This window comes from Wolffia australiana, chromosome 7, assembly GCF_029677425.1.
Source record: "Wolffia australiana isolate 7733 chromosome 7, ASM2967742v1".
Lineage (NCBI taxonomy): Eukaryota > Viridiplantae > Streptophyta > Magnoliopsida > Alismatales > Araceae > Wolffia > Wolffia australiana.
In genome coordinates, this window is record NC_135841.1 from 4,957,985 (window position 1) to 4,985,598 (window position 27,614).

The 27,614-nt window shown below is 39.9% G+C and overlaps 1 protein-coding gene across 1 annotated transcript; it reads right to left on the minus strand.

Annotated features, from left to right (window-relative positions):
• Window positions 1-19,349: 19,349 nt before the first annotated feature.
• Window positions 19,350-23,841, minus strand: LOC144705345 (uncharacterized). Its single transcript, XM_078577961.1, has 8 exons — window positions 23,707-23,841; window positions 23,093-23,116; window positions 22,408-22,513; window positions 22,118-22,186; window positions 21,037-21,530; window positions 19,990-20,251; window positions 19,675-19,883; window positions 19,350-19,566 (listed from the first exon to the last, which is right to left on the minus strand). The coding sequence occupies exons 1-8, from the start codon at window positions 23,709-23,711 to the stop codon at window positions 19,500-19,502; spliced, it is 1,236 nt and encodes a 411-aa protein (XP_078434087.1). The 5' UTR covers window positions 23,712-23,841; the 3' UTR covers window positions 19,350-19,499.
• Between the last annotated feature and the right edge of the window lie 3,773 nt (window positions 23,842-27,614).

Below are 27,614 nucleotides of genomic sequence, written 5' to 3' on the forward strand. Positions count from 1 at the left end.
CGACGCCCACGTGCAACACCTCGGCAGGAGATGGAGAAGTACCTAAATGTCCCGTGTAGTGAAGAGGAAGACAGTCCACTGTGTTGGTGGAAGGACGTTGGAACTCGGTACTTCCCAAATTTGACAAATATTTCATCCCAATTTCTGGCCGTAAGCCCAACAAGTGCACCAGTAGAGCGGCTATTTTCCATTGGTCGAGGCATCACCACGTACCGCAAAGGTCGCCTAGATGCAGACAGCATAGAGATGTTGATGATGCTCCGTGCATGGTTGCACGGCTTGTCTGACTCAGAGGACGACTTTGACGATTACGACAGCTCTTTGGACGGTGAGTTACATGACCCTTGCTCCTTGCAATTTTTTTTGTTCTACCATTTTTTTTACCAAACTTGCCCCTTGCAATTTGACTGGCTGACAGCGTAACAACGGTAAAAGAGGAAGGGGCCCCACCGATTTACGTCCCTCTCCATTTAAAGTAAGTCAGTCTTCCAAACCGGCTTTCTTCTTCTTCATCTTCGTCTAGGCCTCATTTCTTACTTTCTTCATCTCTTGCTATCCATTCATATCTCTACTGACATCCTTTTCCTCTAATTTTCTTCGTCTCCTTATTCTTCTTATTTTTTGTTATTTTCTTATTCTCCTCTTTCTTTTTCTCATTTTCATATTCTCCTTATTCTTCTTCTTCTTTTCTGGTATTTTCTTCTTCTCCTCTTTCTTCTAGTCCCCTCCTAATTTTCCTCTTCTTCTAGTTTCCTCTCCTAATTTTCTGGTATTTTCCTCTTCGGTAGTTTCTTCTTCTTCTAATTTTCCACTTCTTATTCCTCTTCTTTTTCTTCTAATTTCCCTCTCACAGTCCTTCAATCTCTGATTTCCTCTTCTTCTCCTTTTTTCTCCTGATTTTTCTCTTAAACTTTTTCGGTCTCCGATTTTATACATAGCTTCTCCAACACCTGATTTGTTCTTCTACGACTACTACTATCACTGCTGCTTCACTCTCCTTATTCTTCTTCTTCTTTTCTGGTATTTTCTTCTTCTCCTCTTTCTTCTAGTCCCCTCCTAATTTTCATTTTCCTCTTCTTCTAGTTTCCTCTCCTAATTTTCTGGTATTTTCCTCTTGTTTCTTCTTCTTCTAATTTTCCACTTCTTATTCCTCTTCTTTTTCTTCTAATTTCCTCTCACAGTCGTTCAATCTCTGATTTCCTCTTCTTCTCCTTTTTTCTCCTGATTTTTCTCTTAAACTTTTTCGATCTCCGATTTTATACATAGCTTCTCCAACACCTGATTTGTTCTTCTACGACTACTACTATCACTGCTGCTTCACTCTCCTTATTCTTCTTCTTCTTTTCTGGTATTTTCTTCTTCTCCTCTTTCTTCTAGTCCCCTCCTAATTTTCCTCTTCTTCTAGTTTCCTCTCCTAATTTTCTGGTATTTTCCTCTTCGGTAGTTTCTTCTTCTTCTAATTTTCCACTTCTTATTCCTCTTCTTTTTCTTCTAATTTCCCTCTCACAGTCGTTCAATCTCTGATTTCCTCTTCTTCTCCTTTTTTCTCCTGATTTTTCTCTTAAACTTTTTCGGTCTCCGATTTTATACATAGCTTCTCCAACACCTGATTTGTTCTTCTACGACTACTACTATCACTGCTGCTTCACTCTCCTTATTCTTCTTCTTCTTTTCTGGTATTTTCTTCTTCTCCTCTTTCTTCTAGTCCCCTCCTAATTTTCCTCTTCTTCTAGTTTCCTCTCCTAATTTTCTGGTATTTTCCTCTTCGGTAGTTTCTTCTTCTTCTAATTTTCCACTTCTTATTCCTCTTCTTTTTCTTCTAATTTCCCTCTCACAGTCGTTCAATCTCTGATTTCCTCTTCTTCTCCTTTTTTCTCCTGATTTTTCTCTTAAACCTTTTCGATCTCCGATTTTATACATAGCTTCTCCAACACCTGATTTGTTCTTCTACGACTACTACTATCACTGCTGCTTCACTCTCCTTATTCTTCTTCTTCTTTTCTGGTATTTTCTTCTTCTCCTCTTTCTTCTAGTCCCCTCCTAATTTTCCTCTTCTTCTAGTTTCCTCTCCTAATTTTCTGGTATTTTCCTCTTCGGTAGTTTCTTCTTCTTCTAATTTTCCACTTCTTATTCCTCTTCTTTTTCTTCTAAGTAATTACACCTCAGAATGAGAGTATTTATATCTTTGTGAATTTAATTTAAAAAAATTTAAGAAAATTGGATTCCAACTAACAAATTATTTTCTTTGAGCTCATGATTTCAGAAAGATATCTAAAAATTAAACAAATCAAAAACATCATTCTAAATTTAAATTTAATTATTTTGTGTTTGATAAAACGCATTTAGAATCAATTCAATGCAAATAAACATATATATATCTAACTAGCTTAAAATATGTGTTATTAGAGAGGGAGAGAGGTAGACGGAGAGGATGATGCCATACAAAGCTTCCTTAGAGAGCTTGAGAAGATACCCATCTTTGATATTTTAAGGACTAATCACAATATAGGGTGGTTTTAATATGGTTGTTCCTAACATATGATGCTATAACAGAAGGAAAAAAGAAATAAGTTATGTCATTGAGCCTACTTGTGCGAGTTCAAATGACTAATGTTGAGAGCAGTCTATTGATAGCATCTGGGGTATGGTAAAAGAACGAAATGATTTATAATTTCTTGTAAGGGAAATGAGGCCCCTCTAGAAAGGAGTTCGATGTTCTCATTCTTTCAAGGAAGGATGAATTGATCTCTTTCTGCCCCTAATTCTCCAGCTCATCCTTCTCTGCCACATTATTTTGACCTAATATATTATTCTAAAAATGCAAGTTTTTTTATTATTTTGTTTAATAGAAATTTGCACTTGATATCAGTTGTGTAGTTCAATCCTTATTTTAGGAGGATAGTAGCATTCTGCGATTGAGACCATATAACCGTCGAGTAATCATTCCAGATGTAGAGTCAAAATTTGAAGAGTTATGTAAGTTTAACTGGCTAAGGAATAACCTAGGAGGGGGGGAAAGTAGGTTCTCTAGCTATGTACATATTTTTGTTCTTTAACCCATGATTTTTCTAGGTAGTAAATGAGGTTGAGGAAATGGGACACACATTTATTTCATTTAGACAGATTAGGCTAATCCTTAATGTTTTCGGGGTTATCTTTCCTGAGGTGATGATGTGCCCTAACCGAGTTTGTATGAATAGCCCCGAACCAAATCACGTGGAAACAGGGCTGTACAAGGATACCAAAAAAGTGAAAAGTTGATGAAGCTATGTCATCCTCAATCCCCAAAGTTTTCCAAGGAACAATACCTCTTGACCCACTTCAAATTGGCCACCAAACCCTTCTTCTTATGGCCCCCAAAGACTTAAGCTGACTGACCACAAAGGTCTAGCATGAATTATATATTTCTGAACAATATTTTATCCTCGACAACACTTAGTATCACAACTTCTTAATTAGTATTCAAGACAATGTGTAATTTGAAGTAATTAAAAAATAATATTTTCAAATCACAAATGTATTTATTCAGAGATAAAAAATCATAAATGTAATTATGACCATCCTTTAGTAGTACCTCCTTTGTTGTCGTTCCTTCCTCAAGTCCTTTGTTTATCTTTGGATGAAATGCTTTGATTGTGTTTGAACTTTTGTCCTTAAAAATCACATTTCATTTTCATTCCCGCACCAAATTATACGATTCCATCTGGAACAGTTCTGTAACAAAATTTCGCATAACTTTTATCTCACACAAAATGTTCAAAGTCGAATCAAATGAATCTCTAAAGATCAATCTTTCCACGTCCTTAGTTGCCCGACTGATTCCTTTGCCTCCAAGTTCTAGCCCTTGTAACTCTTTCAAAATTCAACTAAAAAATGCCATTCCAAGTTCATTGGATTTGAATGGATGTTAACTAGGGAAGGAAACAATCTGGTCTTGATCTGGTTTTACCGAAAACCTTAACCTACACCTGAAGTTTGATTCGGTCTCAGTCTCGATCCTGGCTTGGTCCGGTCTAGTCTTCGGCCAGTCATGTTGACTAGGCAATGTGAAAATCAATATGAAGTTGACTTGGTCATCTCTCTGCATCTAATGTTGACTCAGGTGTTGTCATAGTGTTCGATAATGAGAGAGTGAGAGAGGGAGAGAGAAAGAGAGGAATATAATTAGAGAGTGAAAGAATTTGAGAATGAGAGAGGGAGAGAGTGAAACTGAGATAGTGGAAGACATAGAGAATTATAGAGGGAAAAAGCGACATAGTGAGAGGGTGAGACTCAGAGAGAGAGAGTGCGAGGGAGAGAGGGAGCTGGCAAGAAGGAGAGTGGAAGAGGGAGAAAGGAACAAAGTGAGATAGGGAGATAGGGGGGACAAGAGAGGGAGAGCCAATACGGGGAAATAAGAGGGAGAGAGGGAGAGGGCACACACAAAAGGGAGAGAGCTGAATAGGGAGAGAGTGTGAGAGGGAGAGAGGGAGAGGGTACAGGCAAGAGGGAGAGATTTCATAGGGAGAGAGTGTGAGTGAGAGAATGAGAGAGGGAGAGAGGGAAATCAGAAAAAAGGGCAAGTGAGCGAAAGAACGAGAGGGATACAGGGTGGCAGAGAGAGGGAAAGGGTGAGACAGAAAGGCAGAAAAAGAGAGGGAGAGAGAGAGAGCACCTTGACAGAGAGGGATGTAGAAGGAGAGAGAGAGGAGGAAGGGAGAGAAAGCGAGAGAGAGGGCCTTGACAGAGATTGATAGAGGAGTAGAGAGAGGGGGAGAGGGAGAGAGGGTGACGGGGAGGGAGAGAGGAGAAGAGGGAGAGCGGGTGAGAGAGAGAGAGTGCCTTGGGAGAAGATGTGGTTGTTCAGTTTGCTATGTGCAAATCTATGATATCTGTTCGTTCTGTTCGGTTTTCCGAACAGAACATTAACATATTCCCACAGATCATGGCACATACTCATGTGATGTTTGAGTTGTTCGATTAGTACAAATTTGTTTTAACCCGTTTTCAAAGAATAAACATATGTTTATTATTAAATATATTTTTATTCTTTAAAAAAATTATTATATATTTTTATTCTTTAAAAACATATAAAAAATATACATATGCGAATTTTTACTTTGTTAGGTTTCGAACTTTCGAAGGATGCTATCCCTTGGCGGTTCCTCTCTCGCTCGGAGATTTCCTCTCTTCCCCAGTTCCTCGGCAATTTCCTCTCTCCCTCGACAGCTCATCAATTTCCTATCTTCCTCAGTTCCTCGACAATTTCCTCTCTCCCTCGGCGGCTTGGCGGTTTCATTTCTTCATTTTCAAGAATCATCCAAATTCCTTCAAGAATCACGTTCAGATATGAATATTCATTAATTTATTTTACAAAATTAAAAATAAATCAATCTTCATTTATTCTTCTTTTCTACTGATTCATTACCGTCACTGTAATGATTAATGGACTTAACTTAAAATTAATCTTCTTAAAATTTTATTTTTTATTTAATTGTATGCACATTTTATTTGCTATGCTCTTATTTGAGGGATTCATTGATAAATTATTTATTGCCTTAACTTAATCTTAGTATTAGAGAGAGGGATAGAGGAGAAGAGGGAGAGCAGGTGAGTGAGAGAGAGGAGGAGAGAGGAGAAGAGGAGAAGAGTGATGTAATACAAGTCCTACCGGGATCGATGGTTTGTATACAACACAGTAATGATGTTTAATGGATGAGATGTCAAGTAATGAATTGTATGATTAATTGAAAGAAACTCTAGAATGAGCAATAGATGACACGACCGATTAGGAAACAATCCTTTGAAGTTCGCGGAGGAATAAACTGGTCATGATAGACTCTCAATGAACTTCAAGATTACTCAGATACCTAAATCATAAGGGCGTTTAAAGGCCCGAAAAGTGTTCACACCCCCAAGTCAGAGATCTATTCTTCTACCACAATAAAGTCCTACCTCTCAACGATGGTGGCTATCCTATTCAAATCAGATTCCGAGAAAGATGGCAGAGGAAACGATAGGAGGCGACGGCACTGCAAAAGGTAATGATACTGAAGAATGAAGGGGTGATGAGAGAGTACATTGCAGGATGCAATTACAGAGACTAGCGGTGTATGGCAGGGAAGGACGGCTGCCAGGTAATACGCAGTAGCGCGCACACGAGGCACGATGGTTGACAGTGAATGTGACACTAGTGCGCTGTCACAGGTGAGCCGGCCGTGGAGGGGGCGCGTGCGCGCAGGCGCGCGGAGCAGGATGTGGGGCCGCGCGGATGCGCGGCCATGCGGGTGCCCAGGTGTGTGGGATGCGTGAGCGCTGACTGGTAGTGCGCGGCGTGCAGGCATGCGGGCGCCGGTGATCCGAGCACGGACATGCAGCCGTGCGGGTTGCGCAAACGCCGACTGGCGGGGCGCGGCATGCAGGCGCGTGGGTGCCGGCGTGCGGAGCGTAGGGCGCGGGCTGCAGGTGCGCACGGTCTTCAGGTGATTGCAGCGGCGACAGCGTGACGGCGGCGGCGGTGGGAGATGACAACGCAGCTCACGGGCAGCGTTCTTGTTCATATTCCCTCAAGAACGAGGGGACGGGACGATCCAATCTTGATGACTTCTTGAATCAAGATTCTTCAGAAGAAATCTTCAATGCTGAAAAAGGTCAATCGGCACTGAGGCGAGCCACGGAATGATCTCAACGTGGGAGGCGATGACGACGATGAACCCATGATCTCCACAACCTAAAACGCTAATTGCTATCTAACTCTCTCTAAAAACGAAGAAGGGAAACTTTCAACTTTCAATTGTTCTTCTTCCCCTTTCAATTTATTTTCTAATTATATGATTAGAGACCAAATGGGGGGCGGAGGAGTGGGATAATGTTGCTTAGAAATTTGTTTGTGATGCAAGGTTTGAGTTTGATTTTCTTACCCTTTGAAATGAAAGAGCATACGTCAGATTTACCTTGAATGGTGACATCATTATCATATAACCACGGTCGGCCAAGTAAGATAAAGCCTACATACATCTAGCCATACCTCATCTTCATATGATATAATTTTTAATTGCAATAGGCACCTATGAGTAATAGGAATGGAGCTGGAATTTACCCATAATATGTGATATGGATGAGGGTGTTTCTGTAATTTAAGCTCTAGATTTTTCTACAGCAGCTTGAGATATCGGATTCATGCTACTTCCATTATCAACTATGACCTTGCAATATGAGAGGCCTAATTTGCAAAGGTAACAAACATTTCGGTTCAAAGAGGATGATTATGTGATGCTTGGGTTAATACCCATTGCATTACATGAAGGTGTTGTTCAAGATCTTCAAATTCTATGATAGCTGGGTCGATCTCATATTCTTCTTCTTCCACATTGTCATCTAGAGGTTCATTTCCCATTGACAAATAATTTTCCTCAACAAGTAATACTAGTGCAGGACAATTGGGTGAAATATGACCTGGTTTCCCACACTTATAGTATGTTGTTCTACTATTTATTAGAAGATTTTCTGTATTTCCTTTCCTATTTGGAGGAATATAGAGAGGTGTTCTCGAAGGTAGAGGAGGAGAAGATTGTGGATCACTACGTGAGTGTGGATCACTACGTGAGTGTGGATAAGTGATAGCAGGAAGATTGTTTGAGGAGCCTTGGAGATAGGTGGTTCTCTTAGGTTACATAGACGAGGATGAAGAGAAGAAAGTATCTAAATCGATGGAAGTTTGGAATTTTTCTTCTAATGTTCTAACATTCCTTAAGATCATTGCTTGCCGTATATCATCTCGTAGAACGGCTCTAAATCTTGTCAAGGTGAGGTGAGGATCTTCTCGTAACTACAAGTCATCATCAGTTCATCAAATTCAGTCACATATTCTAAGGCACTATGATTTCCTTGTTGAATTCGTTGCCATTGATCAACCAGACTATCTTGGTAGTCAGCAGTGACGATGTGGGCTGATGACGTGTCAGGGTAGTGGCAATCTGCAAGACCGGCACATCGGCATATTGAGCTGCTATCGAACGGTGCGAATACGTGTTGGCGATGCGGTCGAGCCCGAGGATGGATGGATGGTGCAACTCGGCACGGTTGGGCTGGGCTCTGCAAGGACGGCGCAAAATGCGAGTGGAACGGTCCAATCGTGTCAATGGTGGTCGCGGCTGGCGGCGCAATCCACGAGCAAGTAGGGGGCCTAGGGAATGGTGCAGGGGCGTGATGGCATAACGGTTGTCATCGTGTTGACCGGTGGGCGGTGGAGCATAGAGTAAACATGCAAACACGTTGCATGGTTCAGGGAAGCAGTGTCGCACGTTCGTGGGCAGCGTTGGGTCGGTGTAACCCACTCACGCAACAACACGAGAGTTAGTCGTATGACGGGCCAGACAGATCTGCTGACGTTGACTCAGCGAATGTCGGGTGAGTCGTTCATGCGTAGTGCACGCATTGGAAGACTGCAGGCGGCCATCCTGAAAGGGTCACCGATTGCATGAATGGTTTGGGCAACATATTGGGTGCACCCGATCAGCGAGGGCAGCTCGTAAGTGTCGACAGCGAAGAGTGGGTCGTAGGTAGCAGTGTTGACTGAGTGCATGCGTGTGGCGCGATGGGTGGAAGGTGGCACAACGACAACAGTGGGGTTTCCTTGTCTCTTCTCACTCCTTCTCCTTTCCCTCTTCTTCCTCTTCTTCCCCTTCTTCCTCTTCCTCCTCTCTCTTTCCTTCTCCCTTCGTGAGACCTAGGGTTTGCACGAAATCACAATACAAAACAACCCAAGTCTGATTAGTAAGGGCGCCCACCATGTGCTTATAAAGGGATCATGATGGGCCCTTACAAAGAGGTCCAACATTGGGGCCTTCTACATAGAGGCCCCCTTTAAAACAAAGATACAAAAACAACACTATGATGCAACATCAGTGACATAACAACGATACAACACATGATGTTTATGGATACATTCTCAAGATCTTGGGCTGCCCTGAAAACCCACTCCTGATGCCAATAGGAAGAATCTATAAACATCATTGTCATGGCTTTGGTTTTGCTAAAGTGAATGTAAGGAATATAACCTACATTAACAAAAGAGAGTAATTTGAGCGTTAAAGTTTCAATGAAAACACAGAAAAGAAATAATGGGTCGTTTGGGGGGGGGTGGTAAATATGTATAATAAGATAATCGAAAGAGAAAAAAAGAATATGATTCTAGTCATAATCTTGTTGATCCTTATGCTCCGTTTCCCAGATGTTTGCTTCTAAAGAAAGAGCACGCAAGTCCTAGGAAAGAATTGGAGATAGGGTAAACCATAACAGGGGGCCCAGTAAAAACCATGATGCTGATATTATTTTTATAAATTCTTTTATTTACTTTGTTGCCTAAAGTATTGTTCTCCCACTTTCGCAGATTTTGTCATAAGTGATGAAGTCACGCAGCCTTAGTACAAGAACACTGTAGGAACATGACTTGAATTCACAAGCCTTGCTCTGCCTAAAGAATCTAAGTTTTAAATCCACAGAACTAGCCTCTCCAACCCTTGAGTCCACCAGGGGTTGTGCTTAAATCCACAAGCACTAAAGCACTCTCTAGCAAAGAAAACACTTAGAGGGGAGAAACAAGAGTTTGAACAAAATAATAGACTTCAATAATCATCCTTTAAGGGTACATGGGGGCCTTATATAGGCCACAATAAGTGTAGGGTCATTCATAATGACTGTACCCATGAAAGGAGAAGTGAAAACACTTATAAAAACAACTGTTACAAGCCAAAATAGAGGATAAGCAATGTGACATGCCTGAGATATTTTTCATCTGCCAAGAGATATTTGGGTGGTTCAAAAACATTCCTGATGGGACAAAACAACAGATATGCAGCTCTGACAAGTTGGAGCAAAGATATTCTAGAGATCTTCGAAGAAGAGGAATCTGTCAAAGGATTCTACCAGATATGGATCTATTAGTTAATCATGTCCGAGAAAATCTATCAGACGATCCTATCAAAGAAAATTTATGAGAGGATCGTGTCAGAGAAAATATGTCAAAGGATTTTGAAGGGCTTTAGGTACTTCTTTGCAGATCTTTTCAGCATTAGAAGAGTCTCCTTTTTGGGCCATCACTCGTTAATGGGCCTAAAAAAATAGGCTTATTTTTTTATTGGCAACAAAACATGGTGCGGGGAATGGCCAACCCGTGGGTTGTGCCCGTAGACCAATCCAGTCATGCCCTGGATGCCGCCCCAGGCGTGTTATATGTTAGGTGAAGAATTTCTTAGACCTTTAATAAGAATATTTATGAATGTACCCTTGCTTATACAAGGTTTAGATTTTTTACTTACCTTAACATTGGTGAGATTTGATGTCATATTGGGACTACAATGACTCAAATAATTGGAATGATTCTACTAGAACTATACTTTCTTAGTCACCATATATTATGGCAGATCTTCATAAGCTTCATCAGAAGAACAAGCCCAAGAAATAATACTCTATTTGAAACTCTACTAATACCACAGTAATGAAATTTGAAATTATTTCTACCATTGAGAATCTTAGAACTCATCCTTAGATACTATTTAAACCCCGTATGAACTTCCCTCTAAAAAGACATATATTGACGCAGCTTTGGTACACGAACGGTGTAGGAATAGGACTTGAATCCAAAAATCCTTGCACTACTGGAAGGAGCCAAGTCCTGAATCCACAGAACTAGTTTCTCCAACCTTTTAGTCCACAAGGGTTTCTACTTGGATCCACAAACACTAAATCACTCTCTAGCAAAGAGAACACTCAAAGGAAAGAAACAACAGTTTCAACAAAACAATAGACTTCAATAATCCTCATTCAGGGGTACATGGGGGCCTCATATAGGCGAAAATAAGTGCAGGGTCATCCATGACTGTACACATGAAAGACAATTCAAAACATTGAAAAAAACAACACTGACAGGCTAAAACAAAGGATAATCAGCCTGATAGGCCTGAGTAGAGATATCATGCAGATTCTGGGGCCTATAGGAGCTGTCAAGAGATATTTGTGTTGCCCAAGAAGATCCTAATGGGACAAGACAGAAGATATGCAGTTCTGACAAGTTAGAGCAGAGATCTTGGCAGAGGAAGAATCTGTCATAGGATTCTATCATATATGAATCTGTCAAACAATTCTGTCATTGAAAATCTTGCTAGAGAAAATTCTTTCAAAGGAAATCCTATCAGAGAAAATCCTTTCAGAGGAAATCTGTTACAGAAAATTCTGTCAGAGAATTTTTAAGGGCTCTAGGTAATTTTCTACAGATCCTGTCAATTTTAGAAGAATCCTCCTTGGGCCACAAGTTCCTAATGGGCCTTAGAAAATGGGCTTCTGGCTACATCATACATCCTTGTATCCTTGCATTTAACGTTAGACCTCGTCGTACTTATAAAAATAAACTTGAATCACTTTCACAAGATATTATGGATTTCACAAAAATGTCAAGCGAAAGACTTATAGTCCATTTTAAGTCTTTCCATGTTGATCAAAATGACTCAAATAATTGGAATGATTCTACTAGAACTATACTTTCTTAGTCACCATATATTATGGCAGATCTTCATAAGCTTCATCAGAAGAACAAGCCCAAGAAATAATACTCTATTTGAAACTCTACTAATACCACAGTAATGAAATTTGAAATTATTTCTACCATTGAGAATCTTAGAACTCATCCTTAGATACTATTTAAACCCCGTATGAACTTCCCTCTAAAAAGACATATATTGACGCAGCTTTGGTACACGAACGGTGTAGGAATAGGACTTGAATCCAAAAATCCTTGCACTACTGGAAGGAGCCAAGTCCTGAATCCACAGAACTAGTTTCTCCAACCTTTTAGTCCACAAGGGTTTCTACTTGGATCCACAAACACTAAATCACTCTCTAGCAAAGAGAACACTCAAAGGAAAGAAACAACAGTTTCAACAAAACAATAGACTTCAATAATCCTCATTCAGGGGTACATGGGGGCCTCATATAGGCGAAAATAAGTGCAGGGTCATCCATGACTGTACACATGAAAGACAATTCAAAACATTGAAAAAAACAACACTGACAGGCTAAAACAAAGGATAATCAGCCTGATAGGCCTGAGTAGAGATATCATGCAGATTCTGGGGCCTATAGGAGCTGTCAAGAGATATTTGTGTTGCCCAAGAAGATCCTAATGGGACAAGACAGAAGATATGCAGTTCTGACAAGTTAGAGCAGAGATCTTGGCAGAGGAAGAATCTGTCATAGGATTCTATCATATATGAATCTGTCAAACAATTCTGTCATTGAAAATCTTGCTAGAGAAAATTCTTTCAAAGGAAATCCTATCAGAGAAAATCCTTTCAGAGGAAATCTGTTACAGAAAATTCTGTCAGAGAATTTTTAAGGGCTCTAGGTAATTTTCTACAGATCCTGTCAATTTTAGAAGAATCCCCTCCTTGGGCCACAAGTTCCTAATGGGCCTTAGAAAATGGGCTTCTGGGCTACATCATACATCCTTGTATCCTTGCATTTAACGTTAGACCTCGTCGTACTTATAAAAATAAACTTGAATCACTTTCACAAGATATTATGGATTTCACAAAAATGTCAAGCGAAAGACTTATAGTCCATTTTAAGTCTTTCCATGTTGATCAAAATTAAAACATATTTTGAAATAAAATTACTCTTCCTAATAGATTTCACATACCCATGGTAGACAAACTTCTGGAAAAACTTCATGGAGTGATAGTTTTCTCCAAGTTATTTTTAAAGTTGGGTTGTTATAAGACCATAATGTTGGAAGATGACATCAAAAACTACATTCAAATCTCATGGGGAAGTTAAATTTATGGTCTTTATATTTCGCCTACTGATAGATCCAACCACATTCCAGGCACTAATAACTTCCCTTTTTAAACCACATTGGCATCATTTCGTTCTAGTTTTCTTTCATAATTTGAAATGGATCAAGTTTTGGGTGTTTTGAATGGTATACAGCTCTATATTAATTTGAAGAAGTTAAGTTTATGTAATCAACAAATAGAATTCCTATGGCACTGGGTTTCTCCCCTAGGATTGTCAAAATATGCGGGGAAAATTAAATTTGTTCAGAACTAGCAACAACAAAGACCCTATAACAACTCAGAAAATTTTGGAATTGACTAATTTTATCAACGTTGTGCCCTTGAATATGCCATGATATTGAAACTGTTGAGCGAATTTTTAAAACAAGAATGCACTTATTTGTTATAGTGAACCAGAATAAGCTATTTACTCCTTCAAGTCTGCTATGGTCTCTACACATGTACTCAAATTACCCATTTTTTTATAAGCTACTTGGAATGAAGATAGATGCGTCAGGATATGCTATACAGGTTGTATTACTTCAAGAACCACATCCCATTCCTTACTATAGTGAAGCACTCACAACCAGAGCCCAATCTTAATCAACTTATGAGAGATAACTTATGACCGTTATATGGTAGAAACACATGTGTGAGTACTATTTGTTACTCAAAAAATTATTCATACACGCAGATCAGTTTACACAATGGTTTCTAAAAAGATACCATAAGTGGATTTCCTAAAGACTGGGCTACATTTCAAATTTTAACACAAGATTATTAGGTTATGTTTTGAAAGGCAATCTCCTTCTAGGTAGCATTGACCTTAAATAATATGACCATTGATAACACACTTGTTAATAAATTAATATCATTGCATTGATAAGGCAGTAATTAATATGTATGTGTTATCACGCTTAAAATGATAAACTCTTTTATTTGAATGATATTTTGATTTTGTGGTTTTTTATGTTGTACATAATTTTTTGGACATCATTATTTAATAAAATAATTTCTGCGTTAATGTTTTTGCAACTTTTGACATTGAAACCATGAAAATATTTATTTCTTAAGGGAAATATTTTTCACATTTTTGAGATGTATTCTATTTTCTATGAGATTTTTTCATATTTGTATTTCAGACTTAATTTCTTCCCCGCCACATGTCACCATTCAACTTGATTAAATTATGCACTCATCATTGTCCGCAATGATTGGCATATGCAATCATTGAAAAAAGATGCCATCATGGCACCATAAATCTTGATGGCATAATCGCCAATCATACGTAGATAGATATTTTATTTTTTATGTTGAGGATGATGTGCACTAATACAAAATTACTGGATTCAAATCACAATAAATGAGACTGTGAAAGCCGAGATGAAACACCTACATGTCATTTACTGTATATTTATTGTAAATCTATTTTCGAGATTAGACACATTTATGGCTATTAAATTTGATACAAGCATGTAATGCCATGATTGGCTGAAAGCAAAAAGCATGCTGACATGGCACAATGTAATAATTTCTTCTTGTATTCATGCAGGGATACTTGTCAAAGGGAAAGCCGCCAGTTGTGAATAATGAGAAAAAAATCAGAACCAATTAATGGGAGAATTTTGTCTAAGGATAGGCACTCCAGATGTGACGCAACATCATCAGTGCTGATGACAAGGGATAATTTTTAATTAAATCAATGGGCTTAATGCCTGACAATCCAATTTCAAGGCTTGATATTTGATAAACTAGAAGGTCAATCCAGCTGACTCCTTTGCCACCCTCATATCTCTAAGATGAGGTATTGATTGTTGTCAAAACTATCTTTGAACTTGCTTTCTACATTAGCAGTTTGATTGAAAGATAGTGAGGTTGAGGATCCATAATTTGGTGTCTTCAGTGGTTGAGAGGGGGGCATAGAGAAGTACAGAGGCATACATGCATTAACAAATCACCATGGTCCTGGAAAAATACAGGACCTAGGTTAAGTTTTCTCACTTACCATTGTCTCACCTTCATCATCATTAAGATTAGAGTCATTCATTCTTATGTCCTCTCATCTCATTCTACCATTGCCATTGCCTTATTTTTGTCTCACCTACACTTATTCTACCCATCACCTCATATTGTCACCTTTCTATGCCTACTTTTTTAATCTTTGTTTGACCATCGGTCTTTCGGTGGTAAGACGAGCTGAGTCTAAGTAATGCAACATGTAATTTTTGTGGCTCTTTCTATAATGAGCCGATAAAGATACATACACTATCTGAAATAAAGGACCTTTGAATTCCAAGTAATCTATCTATTTCTCTGACAGATATATTTGTGATATTTCGAGCCCAAAAAGGATTATAGGTAGATGTTAGGTGTGCATGCTTAATTTTGCTTTCTATGACCATTAAGATAAGATTTTAATCATCCTCAAGTTGCTTAGGAAGTGGTAATGGCAGTAACCAGGCCAGATTCACAAAACGATGTCCTTTGACTCTGGAAAATAATCTGACTCATATTTTAATAGATCTTTTTCATGCCATGTGAGTAAAAATGTTGCGATATCCTTTACTAAGTTTTGAGGAACCGCCATGGCCCCTATTTTTGTGTCATTCAACTATTTCACTATCGTCAAAAGAGTATGTCAATCCTTCTGTGTATTGTCAGTAACAATTGCCTGATTTCAGATAGCTTCAAATCTACAGAAATATCATTTTTGAGCTTGCATTTATCAAACTAATGCGTGATGGTTGGTAAACTGATGCAGGACAGCTAGGGTGAACAAGGGTGACTGAGGAGGGATGGGACAACGACGGAAGGAGGGTGCTGACGGGTTTGGTAGGATGGATAAAACAGACCAGAGAAATCCACACGATCGAATTCAGAGCTTAAAGCCGATGAAATGTTGGTGGTGCAGCCCCATTCCTCGTCGAGGGCGGGAGTACTGTCTTCAACCACTGCGACGATGCCGAAGCGCCAAATCCAATACACGAATTCACGTCACAAGGAAAACTCACGAAGGAGAGAGATTTTGGGAATTCCAAATCAAATCAAATCTGATGGCGGTGGAGAATTCTCACGGAATACTGGACGAAGAACACGACGACACCAAATAGTTCAGGCATACCTCGGCACCGTAGTACGTGAAGAGGCTGCGGGGAATTCTGATTCGTGGCGAGACTGGAAAATTCCCGGCATTGACCGGCCCACTAGATGAGAAGATCTGGACGTTTCGGGCGTTGAGCGGCCCTGGCAATGAGACGTTCCGTGCTTCATTGGCCGGAGTGCATGGGCGTGGGGCCTCGTTGGCGGGACGATTGATGTGCGCTACGACAGGGTGTCATGGATCCAACTGCGCGGTCAGTTGGCGAGGGGTCAAGGGGGGAGTCGCCCCCTTGCGGGGTTCGGGGCAGCGCCCCCCGAAACCTAAACGGCATGCGCTGCGGTAAGAAGCTTCGAGGGCGTCCGGAAGCGCGGGTGAAGGGCACGCGGTGTGCGCGGGTGGCCTTGGGGGCGGATGGCCTAGGGCTGCCCTCGGCGGACAGTCAGGGGCAGCCTACGGCGACCCTGGGCGGGCGCCCTGGGCGGCCTTGGGCGGCATTGGGAGGGCGGCCTGGGTCGGCTTAGGCGACCCTGCGTGGGCAGCCTGGGGCGGCCTGTGGCGGCCTTGGGCGGGCGGCCTGTGGCGGCCTTGGGCAGCCTGGGGCGGTCTTGGGTGGCCCTGCGTGGGCAGCCTGGGGCGGTCCTGGGCGGGTGGCAAGGGGCTGTCCTGGGCGAGCGGCGACGGCGAGAAGGGAGCAGAGGTAGCCGGCGATGCGAGGCAGCGACAACAGCGGCGGCGGTGGAGATCGGAGATAGCGAGAAGGAGGGTAGGGTTGGGGCAAGCACTCCACGAAGAGAAAGATAACTCAATTCTTGAAATAAACTTGCCTAACAGTTTCTTGAAACAATGGCCTATACATATAGGCCTTGGAGGAAAGAGAAAATACAACTTAACAGCGAGAAATTAAAGACGACAGACGTGACTCGTGTCACGTCAAGGGGCAGTTGTTGATCTACCGTTGGCGACGTGTCATGATCCGTGAAGGAGCGTGCATGCCTGGAGACGTGCGTGATGCCGGTGTGTTGACTTCGTCCGATGATGGTGGTGGCGTGTCCGTAGTAGCGGCGTTGACTTCGGTTGACGGTGGTGACGCGTCCAATGTCGATGTGTTTATACACAATTTCATTTGAAAGTTTGGAGATATGAATGAATGATGCATTTTGGCAGATACAGCCGTCTAATTTATATGCTAGGGGTCCTCTTTGCTTCATAATGCAGCAACGGAAAAAAATTATGGAGCGAATTTTTCACAGGTCCGCCTGACCAAGGACTTCATTTGGCAAGGTCGAATCTTGATATATACTTTTTCCCCTTCATGGTATTGTATATCACCGTGGTGTTTATCAACCTGGACTTTTATGTAAGCTGAAGTAGTATCACATCTCTCTCTACTAAGTGTTTCTTCCCTGAATCTACTTGAGTAGGAAGGGTTTTATATATTAGTACCATAGAGAGGTCTTTATCATATACTCTTCTCTGAATGGTTTCCCAAGGTAAAGCTTCCCATTAAAGACCAATCAGTCCTTGGGCCTAGCAGTAATGATATGGTTCTTCTTATAACATATCATACCAATAAGAAGAGGTGCCAAATTGCACTTGTCACCAAGCCATATCATTCTAGTTCAAATGACTGATGACAAGAGAGTGAGGGAAGAGAACAGGATGGAATCATTTATTGTTTCGCGAAGGGGTAAAGGGGGAGATCTTCCCAATGTTGCAAGGCAGGGAAAATCAATCTGATTTGCCTTTGATTCTCTATCTGATCCTCCTCACTGAATTCTTAAAGATTTTGTGTAGTATCAACTTCCTGGAAATTTTTATCAGATGTCTTGTTCAATTATTCATTCCTCCATGATCGTAAGTGTTTTCTACTGGAATGATCCAATTCGTGCCAGATTTTTTGCTTTGAATGATAGACTCCAAATTTCAAAGGCTTTTCTTTAATATTTAATCAATACTTTATTTAATCATGTTATTTGGCATACTTTTGAATTTTGCAGCTTTCCAACATTGTTTGTCAATAACAGATTTTCCGCAATGGTTGATTTATTTGGAGTTTATCACTGAGCAAATAAAATAAAGGAACATTCACATGAGTTGGGATAGGCAACTCAAATTCACTGAGTTGCCTGATATTACATGTGTTCTTCAATAATATTAAAAGACGAGCTGATAATCTTTGATCAAATACCCACGTTTAACTTGAATCTGAGTTGACTTAATCTAGGCCGAATCTTCTAATCAATTGTGTGCCCTCAAGTCCAATCCACTGGGCTTCTTTCCTGATTTGGTCACCCATTGACCCATTCTTGTAATCAACTACAGCCCTAAACTGCATGGGCATTGTTTGATTCATTAGATGCTTCAGCCAACTCTGAAGATCTATGAGCCGATTAGACCGCAAAAATATGAAGAGCCTTAACTATTATATCATCTAAACATAGATATGTCGACCTAAAAATATCTTTTTATGATTTAATTTCCATAAAATTTGGGAAAAATATTCTGAGTATGGACTTTTCATAATGGCTTGTGCAAAATTCTAAAGCAATTTAGAGCTTGGTTTTTAAGCATATTGTTTTATATTTATTGTCCTAAAAATATAAACTAAGAAACATCTATGCCCATAAAATATAAATAGGTATAAAATAAATGATAACCCACATTAATTCAATCAGTTCAATGCCTAAGATGGTGGTAAATGGCATGCAAATGAGTACTATAAATGCATGTGCCTCGAGGTCACCTACTTGGGGTGCAATGGCAAGTTTTTCCCTATAACCCACATTTTTCAAGCTATTTTAGGTGTCTTTAGGCCATTGGGTCACTTCTAGTGCTTTTTGAAAATACTTGTGCCGTTTCAATTTTTTACCTGATTCTTTAAATTGGTTTGAATATTTGCATTCGGGTTATTCTTATTTGATTAATATATACATGTTTCCAATCTATTTAATTGTAGATTATCATATTTGTTCCAATCTATTTTTTATATATATGATTTTAATATAATGTCAGAAACTTTTTGCTTTTGGATAATTTCACAAATTCAGAGTCGTGCTAAACTGATTTTCCATCTACGAGCATGTACGATTACAAATTTGTGAAAGGCCACCTAATTCTGACTAATCCCAAACTTCAAGCCAAATAGATTCATTTCTTAGTGAGATGGTTATGTAAAATGGATTTGTTCCAACACCTACGGCTTTAACACTAGCACGATAGTACTTTGGTTGTTTACAAATTTGTGATACAGTGAGAGACTCCGGGAAAGCATTTTGATAGGTTTAATCGCCTTTCAAATGGCTCTTTTTAACATAACCGAGAGACGACCTGAAGTGTGGTTCGGTCTCGGTTCAAAATTAATACACTTATATAAAAACCCAAGAATTTATATTTCTAGAAAAAGGGGATAGATCAACTGCCCCATGCTGTAGGGAAAGAACTCAGAAAAGCATAGGGATCACATTTTCCTCAAAAACGGAAAAAAAGAACAGAGCAGGCAGTACATTCATTATTCAGAAAAAGCATAAAAAGAGGAAATCCGTTAGACGGAACGCATTCTAGTAGAGAAAGCCAGGATACGCTTACTTGACTCATTCTTCCTCTTCTGCCTCCTCCAGCCAGTTGACAAACGGCTCCAAGGCTTTCACAAAGGTTTGCCTACAACCAACAGGAGATAAAAAACAAATTACAGATATATCAAGAGAGGGATAGAGATAGAGAGAGAGATAGATAGATAGAGAGAGAGAGAGAGAGAGAATACCATACCTGCCCTTGGGATTGGTGCCCTTCTGAAACCAGAGGAGTATGGTGTCCTCGGCGAGGACATCGAGCTCGTAGAGAGACCTCACTATCTCTGGGAACAGCTTCATGAGCTTGGCGTCATCGTAGCACTGCGCTTGCACCTTGTACATCAGCTCCAGCTCCAGCTTACCGCTTGTGCAGAACCCGTGAAGAAGCTTCGCCCATGTCTTCACCTGAATATATAATTGTAAGAATTGGCACAAGTTAATAACTTAAGTTAGTAATCTTACCCGCCAGAGAAATTAATCTTCAATTAACAGGAAAAAAAATTAATCGTACCTGGCGGAGAGCGGAATTGGCATTCTGCTGCTGGTTCTTTCCAGACCACTGGACCGCATCCATTATGACGTCCCAGAGGATGCGAACGACCTCGATGTCAGGCAAATTCGCGTCCTTGACGCATTGCTTGACAGTCTCAATCACCTCCTCCACGTCAGTTTCCTCCGAAATCTGGGCCGTCAGCACAGACTTCATCTCCTTCAGCTTCACATCGAAGACCTTCTTCTCGTTGTACTCCACCAGTATGAGCAGGCCTTCCTTGCTAAAACAAAACAACAGTCATCGGTAAAATAATACAAGAAAATCTACATGCAACTTCTTGGGTAGAAAGTCCAGGGGCGGTAATATATTTTTTTTAAATGTGAGACATCTTACCTTACATCCTATAGTAAATATTTAATAGAGGGATATTTTAAATGTGAGTAGTTTCCTTTTTAGAAAGGGTATAAACGACGAAGCCTGAGCAAGGAAACAACGATCTGTAACGCAATACAGGGAAGCCATCTAGCAGTTTTTGAACTAGAAAACATGGGGACGATCGGTAATTAATTTATTTTTCTGAGAGGAAAAGTGAGAGATTATTCATTATATTAAAATCTGTACATATACATTTCGTGTGCTTTGGGTATGAAGGAAAAAATGAGCAAGGATAAATAAACTAGAAATACATCTCTAAGCATTTATGATATAAATCATACATAGAATCTATTAACCATGTGAACACTAAGAGGACGACCCCACAAATGGCTTCTTAGGTAGAACGTTGAGGACAATGCGCACTTATAATATTTTCTGATACTAAACGCAATTTGATAGTATAAACCCTAAATCATGAAACCCTGAAATCTTTTATCCTATAACCCGACTCATAAACCCAAAAGCCCTAAAACCCTTAATAAAAAAACCTAATTCTTAAGCCCTAAATCATTACTGTGAAATGTTTTATGAATTTCATGTGATGGAGTTCATGCGTTGAATACGGTTTTTCTTCCAAACGAATTACAAAAGAAGAAAATCACAGCAAGGCACAGAAGATAGATGACTCACGTGAAGTGCTCAGAGACGGCCTGGACAGTGCGCTTGGCAGAGGGAAAGAAATCTAAGAGGTTGTCCTCCATCTTCCCCCTCTTGAGAAGCAGGATGAGGTCATCAATGCTGTTCTCCACGAGGTACTCCTTGAAGAAGTCGGTGATGAAAGTGAGGACTAGCCCTTTGGCCACGAGGTTATCCTTGAGCAATGGCTGAAATACTGTCTCCGGCGGGAGGCCAGAGAGCTTCTGTGAGAAGGCAAGGGCTGTGAAGATGGACAACTTCTTGCTCTCGTCCTTCTCAAAGAGTTCCAGACACTGTAAGAACCTCCGCATGACATTTTCGAGGTTTTTAATGAGGAACGGCCTGCGGCGTAGAATCTTCTGCACGTAGAGAACGGACGGCAAGATGGCCTCACGCTTTGCCTCACAGTCTAGAATGGAGAACGGGTGTCTCTCACTGTCATCGGGCTTTACAGTGCCAGGTTGTGTTCGGCCACCCGTGAAGACAACCTGCAAAAGTCAAACCACCAATGAAACGAAGCAGATAATGTAAGAAAAAAAGCCACCGAATGAAAAAAAAACTAAAAAATGGGATAGAAAAGATAAAAAAAATGTTCGAAGGAAAACGTGTAGGAAAGAGAATAGCAACAAGAAGGGATCGTTCACAAATATAATTTTTTTTTGAAAGAAATCGTTTACCAATATATATATAGCGATCTAGTGGATATTTTTATTGTTACTAAAACAATATCACTTTGCATAACTTGAACGATGCCCAACCATTGTGAAATGTATTTGGGCCATTTAGGCTTTAGGTACGTCTAAGAAAAAGAGTAGGAAAGACAATGACAAATTGAAAGAAGCACTTCCAAATATGCAATACTGTTCAGCAATCCCGTTACTGGTTTTTTACCGTATTAAGAACCATACGAGTTTTCAGACCCTCCATCTAAGAAAATAGCAAATTCATACAAAAGTATGAAAGAAACCATCATTGATGACCAATGAAAAATATTTATCTTTGGTAGTACCGTTAAAAGCACATACTGAGAAAATGACATCTATCCAGAAGGAGGTGTCCCCGTACCGAGAATTACCTCAAAGAAGGTGTCCCCGTACCGAGAAAAGTTAAGGTCTGAAGATTCAAGGCTCTTGGCAACCAATTCCTGAATGGAATAGAAATTCACATTATAAGCCTACTCATTTGGCACAAATGTAATAATTAGGAGAGAATACTGGAAATAATGAATAAAAATGAAATGCCATCAAAAAGTCACATTACTCAACAGAAACCATACCAACATGCGGTAGATGAAGGTTACTAATCCACATTCGCATTTAATAATACGAGAAGAATAAAGATGAGAAAAGAAGGATCAATACATACCAGATCACCGGAATTCTCATTATAAATTTGGACCACTGCATCTGCAAACGATGCAGGGTCCAAGGGAGCCGCGATGTTCCGTTTGCGGGTCTTAATCCGCGTGCCACTGGAACAAATAAGAAAAAGTAGACATGATGACAGTGGTAATGAGATTGAACGCAGAATGGCACAGACAAAAATAATTTCATCAGAGTTATGACTAAAACTAATCCCGCACTGAAGCTAAGAGAACAATATTTAGAAAATAATCAGATATATTTAAGATATGCTTAAAATTAAACAATATTTAAAAGACGCACAATCAACTACAGCACCAGACTCCTCTCTCAAAACTGATAGGCATGCATAGATCTTGTCCCCAGTTGTCATGCCCAAGATACAACACAACTTTCGAGAGCCTTTTATTCAAGCTTCTCTTTCAACCAATATTTCCCCACGAGGAATATTTATACTTTCCTCGTCTCTTTTAATCCCAAGATTCAAAGCTGTATAAAACTATTTATGGAACGACAAACTATTGCGCAATATCTTAGATAAAATGAGATCACAACACCCAATTTATTTTTTCAAATTTCAGAAGGCATTTGGTATATTTCGAAATATATCATCGCATTGGTTATTTAACGAATAAATCATGCGCCTTTCTGCACAAGCTCGATTCATCGATGGGGTAGAAGGTAAGTACCCTAGAGTGGGTTTCTCCTTCGAGCTGAAACAACCAAAATAAAAAAATGATGATTAATTAAACAGAAACCTTATAGAAACATTAGAAACTTGAGAAAGATGAACTACAATCGAGTTTATTTGAAGAAAAGCAGAAACGAAGAGTCGCAGCAGACGAAACGGATAACAATCAAAGAAAGAGAGGTCCAAAACGATCGAAGAAAAAGATAAATCTTCATTCCAGTACATTCGCGGCAAACAGACGAGAAAAATCCTTCGAATCAAACCTTCAGTTCCCGTGCAGCAAGATTCAAAGACACACGATGCGCAGGGTAACCAAACGGATTATACCTCAATATTCCAGACAGAACAATCGAAGGATGACGATTCGATAGCCAAAATAAGAAATCTAACAGTAACCCTCAAATAGGAATCGAGCAGCACGCGATCTAAACATGTAATAAGAATATCAACTCTAATATGCATTTAGCCAAGAACCGCAAGACAGCGAAGATCAAACAGGAGATCTGGGACCAGATAACCTCGCAAAAGCTGGTGAAAATCAAAAGAACAAAGAAAAAAAGTGAAGACGTCACAAAATAACAGTTACGCCGGACTCAAAATCCAAAGATGTACCTCATAAACCAAGACCGGAAGAAATCGAGCCGGAGCGAGTGGCAAGAGCACGAGAAAGGGGGAAAGCTTCTCTCCTGCCCACAAGAATATCTGCGCTCTTAGACCCTGTCTGAATTTATGAAGTATCCAAATTGGGGCTCGAAAACGGACAACGGATGACGGAATAAGATGAGACGGGGCGGGGCGTATACGAACGGGACGCATGCTTGCGAAGTTTCGTCCCCTTCCCTTCTAAGAGCTCTGGACGGAACGGATAACGAAACGGGGCGGAAGATGGGAAGAGGACGTTTCACGTCCCTCGGGACGGGACGATTGTGTGGACGTTTAACGTCACCGGTCCTAAGACAGATGTCGGATGATGATATCAGGACGGATGCTTAATTTGATTTCGGCACTAGGCTATTGATATCCATCTATATCAATATCCGGATAACAGATACCGATATACGATATCAGCCATTGCGATATCGGATATTGGTTTTTTCGATGTCTGACTTATAAATAGAAATTTTTTAAAAAATTTTAATGCTTATCTAAGTTCATTGGGTGCTATGTGTAGTATCTTTGAGCATTTATTAATTTCCTTGAGGCTTTTAAATTAATATTATTTGGAACTTAGTCTGGCCCATTATAAAATGGGCCAGATTTCACATACCACACGGTCCAAATCGGGCCCATCACTTATGTGCAATCTTAAAGGGCAGAACTCATGTTTTTTCCATAATGGACAATACTAGACATCAGATATTGTTATCTGGATACTGATTTATTTGTATGGATGTTGATATACACTATCCAGATGTTAGATTTTGATATCTGATACCATCATCCGCCACATAAGGAGTCCTATGATATCTGTCTCGATATCATATATCAAATGGATATCCAATATCTATCAGATATCCAATATCTCGTATCTTAAACCATCCCCATTATGTAGGATATTGTACAGTTATCAAACATGCAAACACTTATCCACACTGTATGGTTAAGCATAATTTTTTGGAAGAGATGAAAAAACCTGGATCTTTCCCTCAATAGGGTGCAGTTTTCCTGGTCTCCTTTCACCTTTTTAGTGACAAATCAAATAGGATATACACGAGTTTATGCTTCCATTTAACTATATTTTTTTGTAGAACCAATTTTTAATTGGTTTCATTATTTCATTTTTCTATCGATATATTGCTTATCTCTGCTATAATCCATGGCATCTATATGTCATTATTGTTTAACTTGATATTATTCGTCGATAATCTTCATGTATTTGAATCTTTTTTGTTTGAAATATGCTGATTGTGGGAAAACTTACTGCTTTTGAACAACAACTTTTACAAATAAAGATACAACAAGATTTAGTAACAAAGATGTTGTGTGCTTATACAAGAGGCAATAGCAAAAGCCTAATTGATCATAGAGTAACTTTAGAGAGAGAATCTCAAAGAAGAAGGTTTATTTGAGAGATAAGAATTAGTGTTGACCCTAGTTTTTCCATTGAAGGTGCCAAGTGCGTATTAAAATTAAATAACTGGGTCTTATAAAACTTGAATCCAATATCACAATTAACAATCAGATCCAAAATTAATAAAAACAACAAGAAGGGGAATATGGGAAAATGGGAATATGAAAGGGTTAGTGAGAATATCAGCACATTAATATGTAGATTGGTCTACGGTCCCAGAGTAGGCGGCATTCTTGCATAGAGGTCTACATGCTAAGAATCAAGGATATGCTTGCACACTTGGACTCAATATTGGAGATTGAGTTCATAGTGCGGACACCACATGCAGCAAAGGTGGTGACGCATGATGCAGATCTTTAAAGCCAAGGCCATATGGTGTTCTTGCTTGTCAACACACAAACGCCGAAGATCAGGGTAGACCACGTGGACAGGCCATGGGCATTGAACATGCAGGCTGCCAAGATCCCGCCGGCAAGCACTAGGCTGCACATGCATACGAGTTCTGCCGCCGATACGTGGGCAGGAAGTATCTCGCCATGAGACTAAGGCATTGAGCATGGAGTGTCAAGACAATTGCAGGGCATGTGGTGGTACCCCTTCGGATAGTGTTGTGGTGTGCAAGCACTGACGCTTGGGGCACGAAGGTGGACCATAAGGGTGCAGCAGATAGACGTCATGTATGTGGTATGATCGATCGATGGGTGTGCCAAGGGCCATGACACATGGGAGTGTAGCGTCAGATCGGGGGGCACACTTGTAATGGCAGCGCCCGCAGGCGTGCGCAAGGCTGGGGGCCTCAAGGCACAGGAGTGTCACTACCTAACGGCAGGCATTGCGTCCCGTGTCGGTACTCTTGTATCATCACTAGTCTTCCCTTTTTCAATGGCCACAAACTCTCATGTAATTCAGCTATTTATAATGCAATGTCCCAGTTTGATGATAAGGGCCTAGCCCGATCTGCTCTCCTTAACCTCCTAGAAATCTAAAGCTGTCCAAAAAGACTTCCACTACACAAGTGAAGGCTGCTCAAGGTTCATGCCCAAGCGTTGATGCTGGCACACATTCAATATGAGTATTGTTCTTAGCTCTGGAATTGACCGCAAGAAAATTGGACATAGAACATGTTTATTATTTCACATTCCAACTTCTCTTAAGTATCTATCATTGTCAACATTTTTGGTTCAACATGATGGACTATAGTACTTGCAATGTCAATAGCAGATTGATTAACACACATTAGTCCTATTGGCTTGCTTTAATGAATCTGAATGTCCTAGTTGATGTTTATAGTCCATGGTGACTCACAAAAGCCTAGTGTTGGCACTCTAATCTTAGCCTTGTCAGTAGATCTCGAGATAACGCTCTACCTCATGCTTTTCCAGGTAATTAAGTTCCCCCTAGAAGAACAAAAATTTGTAGTGAATCATTGATCTAGGATGTCCCCCACATATTATGCATTTGTAAACACTTCCAGATTCATATAGCCTATTGCTCTAACCTTGATCATGTATCCTTATGTTCCCTAAAAATATCTGAGTATGAAAAGGCAAATACGTTGTTGTTTCATTAGCTTCTTTTCATCAGTTTCTCTCCATATCTTTCATGAATTGACTTATTAATCAACAGACAATGGCAATTATCTTTTCTAAGATAGGTACATGACTTTACCTACTAGTATTTGATACAAACCTTCGTTAGTCGGAGGACTATCCTTCTCCATTCCTCATTTATCATATGAATCTACTAAGGTTGGATCAGGCTCGCATCATAAGGGGCCACTTTGCTTGGACAAATCTAAAGAGTGTTGTAGTTGGGCCGCCACAATGATATCTTGAGAATACAAAATTTTGATTGCTAAAAAAAATCGTTATATCAAATTCCTTGTCCAATCACCCATGCACTAGAAGAAATTCGACATGATTGTCTCTGGTAACTATCATATCCTCTACATGTGTAAGTATATCAGACTAACTTGTGCATACTTTATTAACATAGTTTGATCATTGTTGTTTCATGTGCTCACATACCTGCTTATTTGAATTAATTTTTAGGTCATGTAATCCCGCATGCTATAATACAATGCACAAATCAAAAAATAAATTATATGAATATTAATGGGGGAAGGGGGAATACGTAAGGGTATTCTTTACTCTTAAAATTCATAATTGACATGATGTATGTTTGTATGTATTTAATGTATACATGTACACATTTGTATGTATGCCTATATCTTTGTAAATATGTACATATGAAGGCAGCCCAGAAACCAGTATCATTTTTTTTTGTTCTGTACACTGGAACATATGTTTTTATGCACAAGAGCTGCACTTTTCAACATGCACGTAGTTGGGTATAGTAAAAATTTCACAATTGATGAGAATATCTGTACGATATTAAGGGAACATCCCTATTAATCCTAAGTAAATTGTACAGTGTGGACGGAATGGGA

Coding starts and splice junctions, on each gene's coding strand:
- LOC144705345 (XM_078577961.1), bottom strand. Junction 22,514..23,092: donor AAGGAGAAACCCACTCTAGG/GTACTTACCTTC, acceptor TATTTGTTCCAG/TGGCACGCGGATTAAGACCC. Junction 19,567..19,674: donor GGCACCAATCCCAAGGGCAG/GTATGGTATTCT, acceptor TGTTGGTTGTAG/GCAAACCTTTGTGAAAGCCT.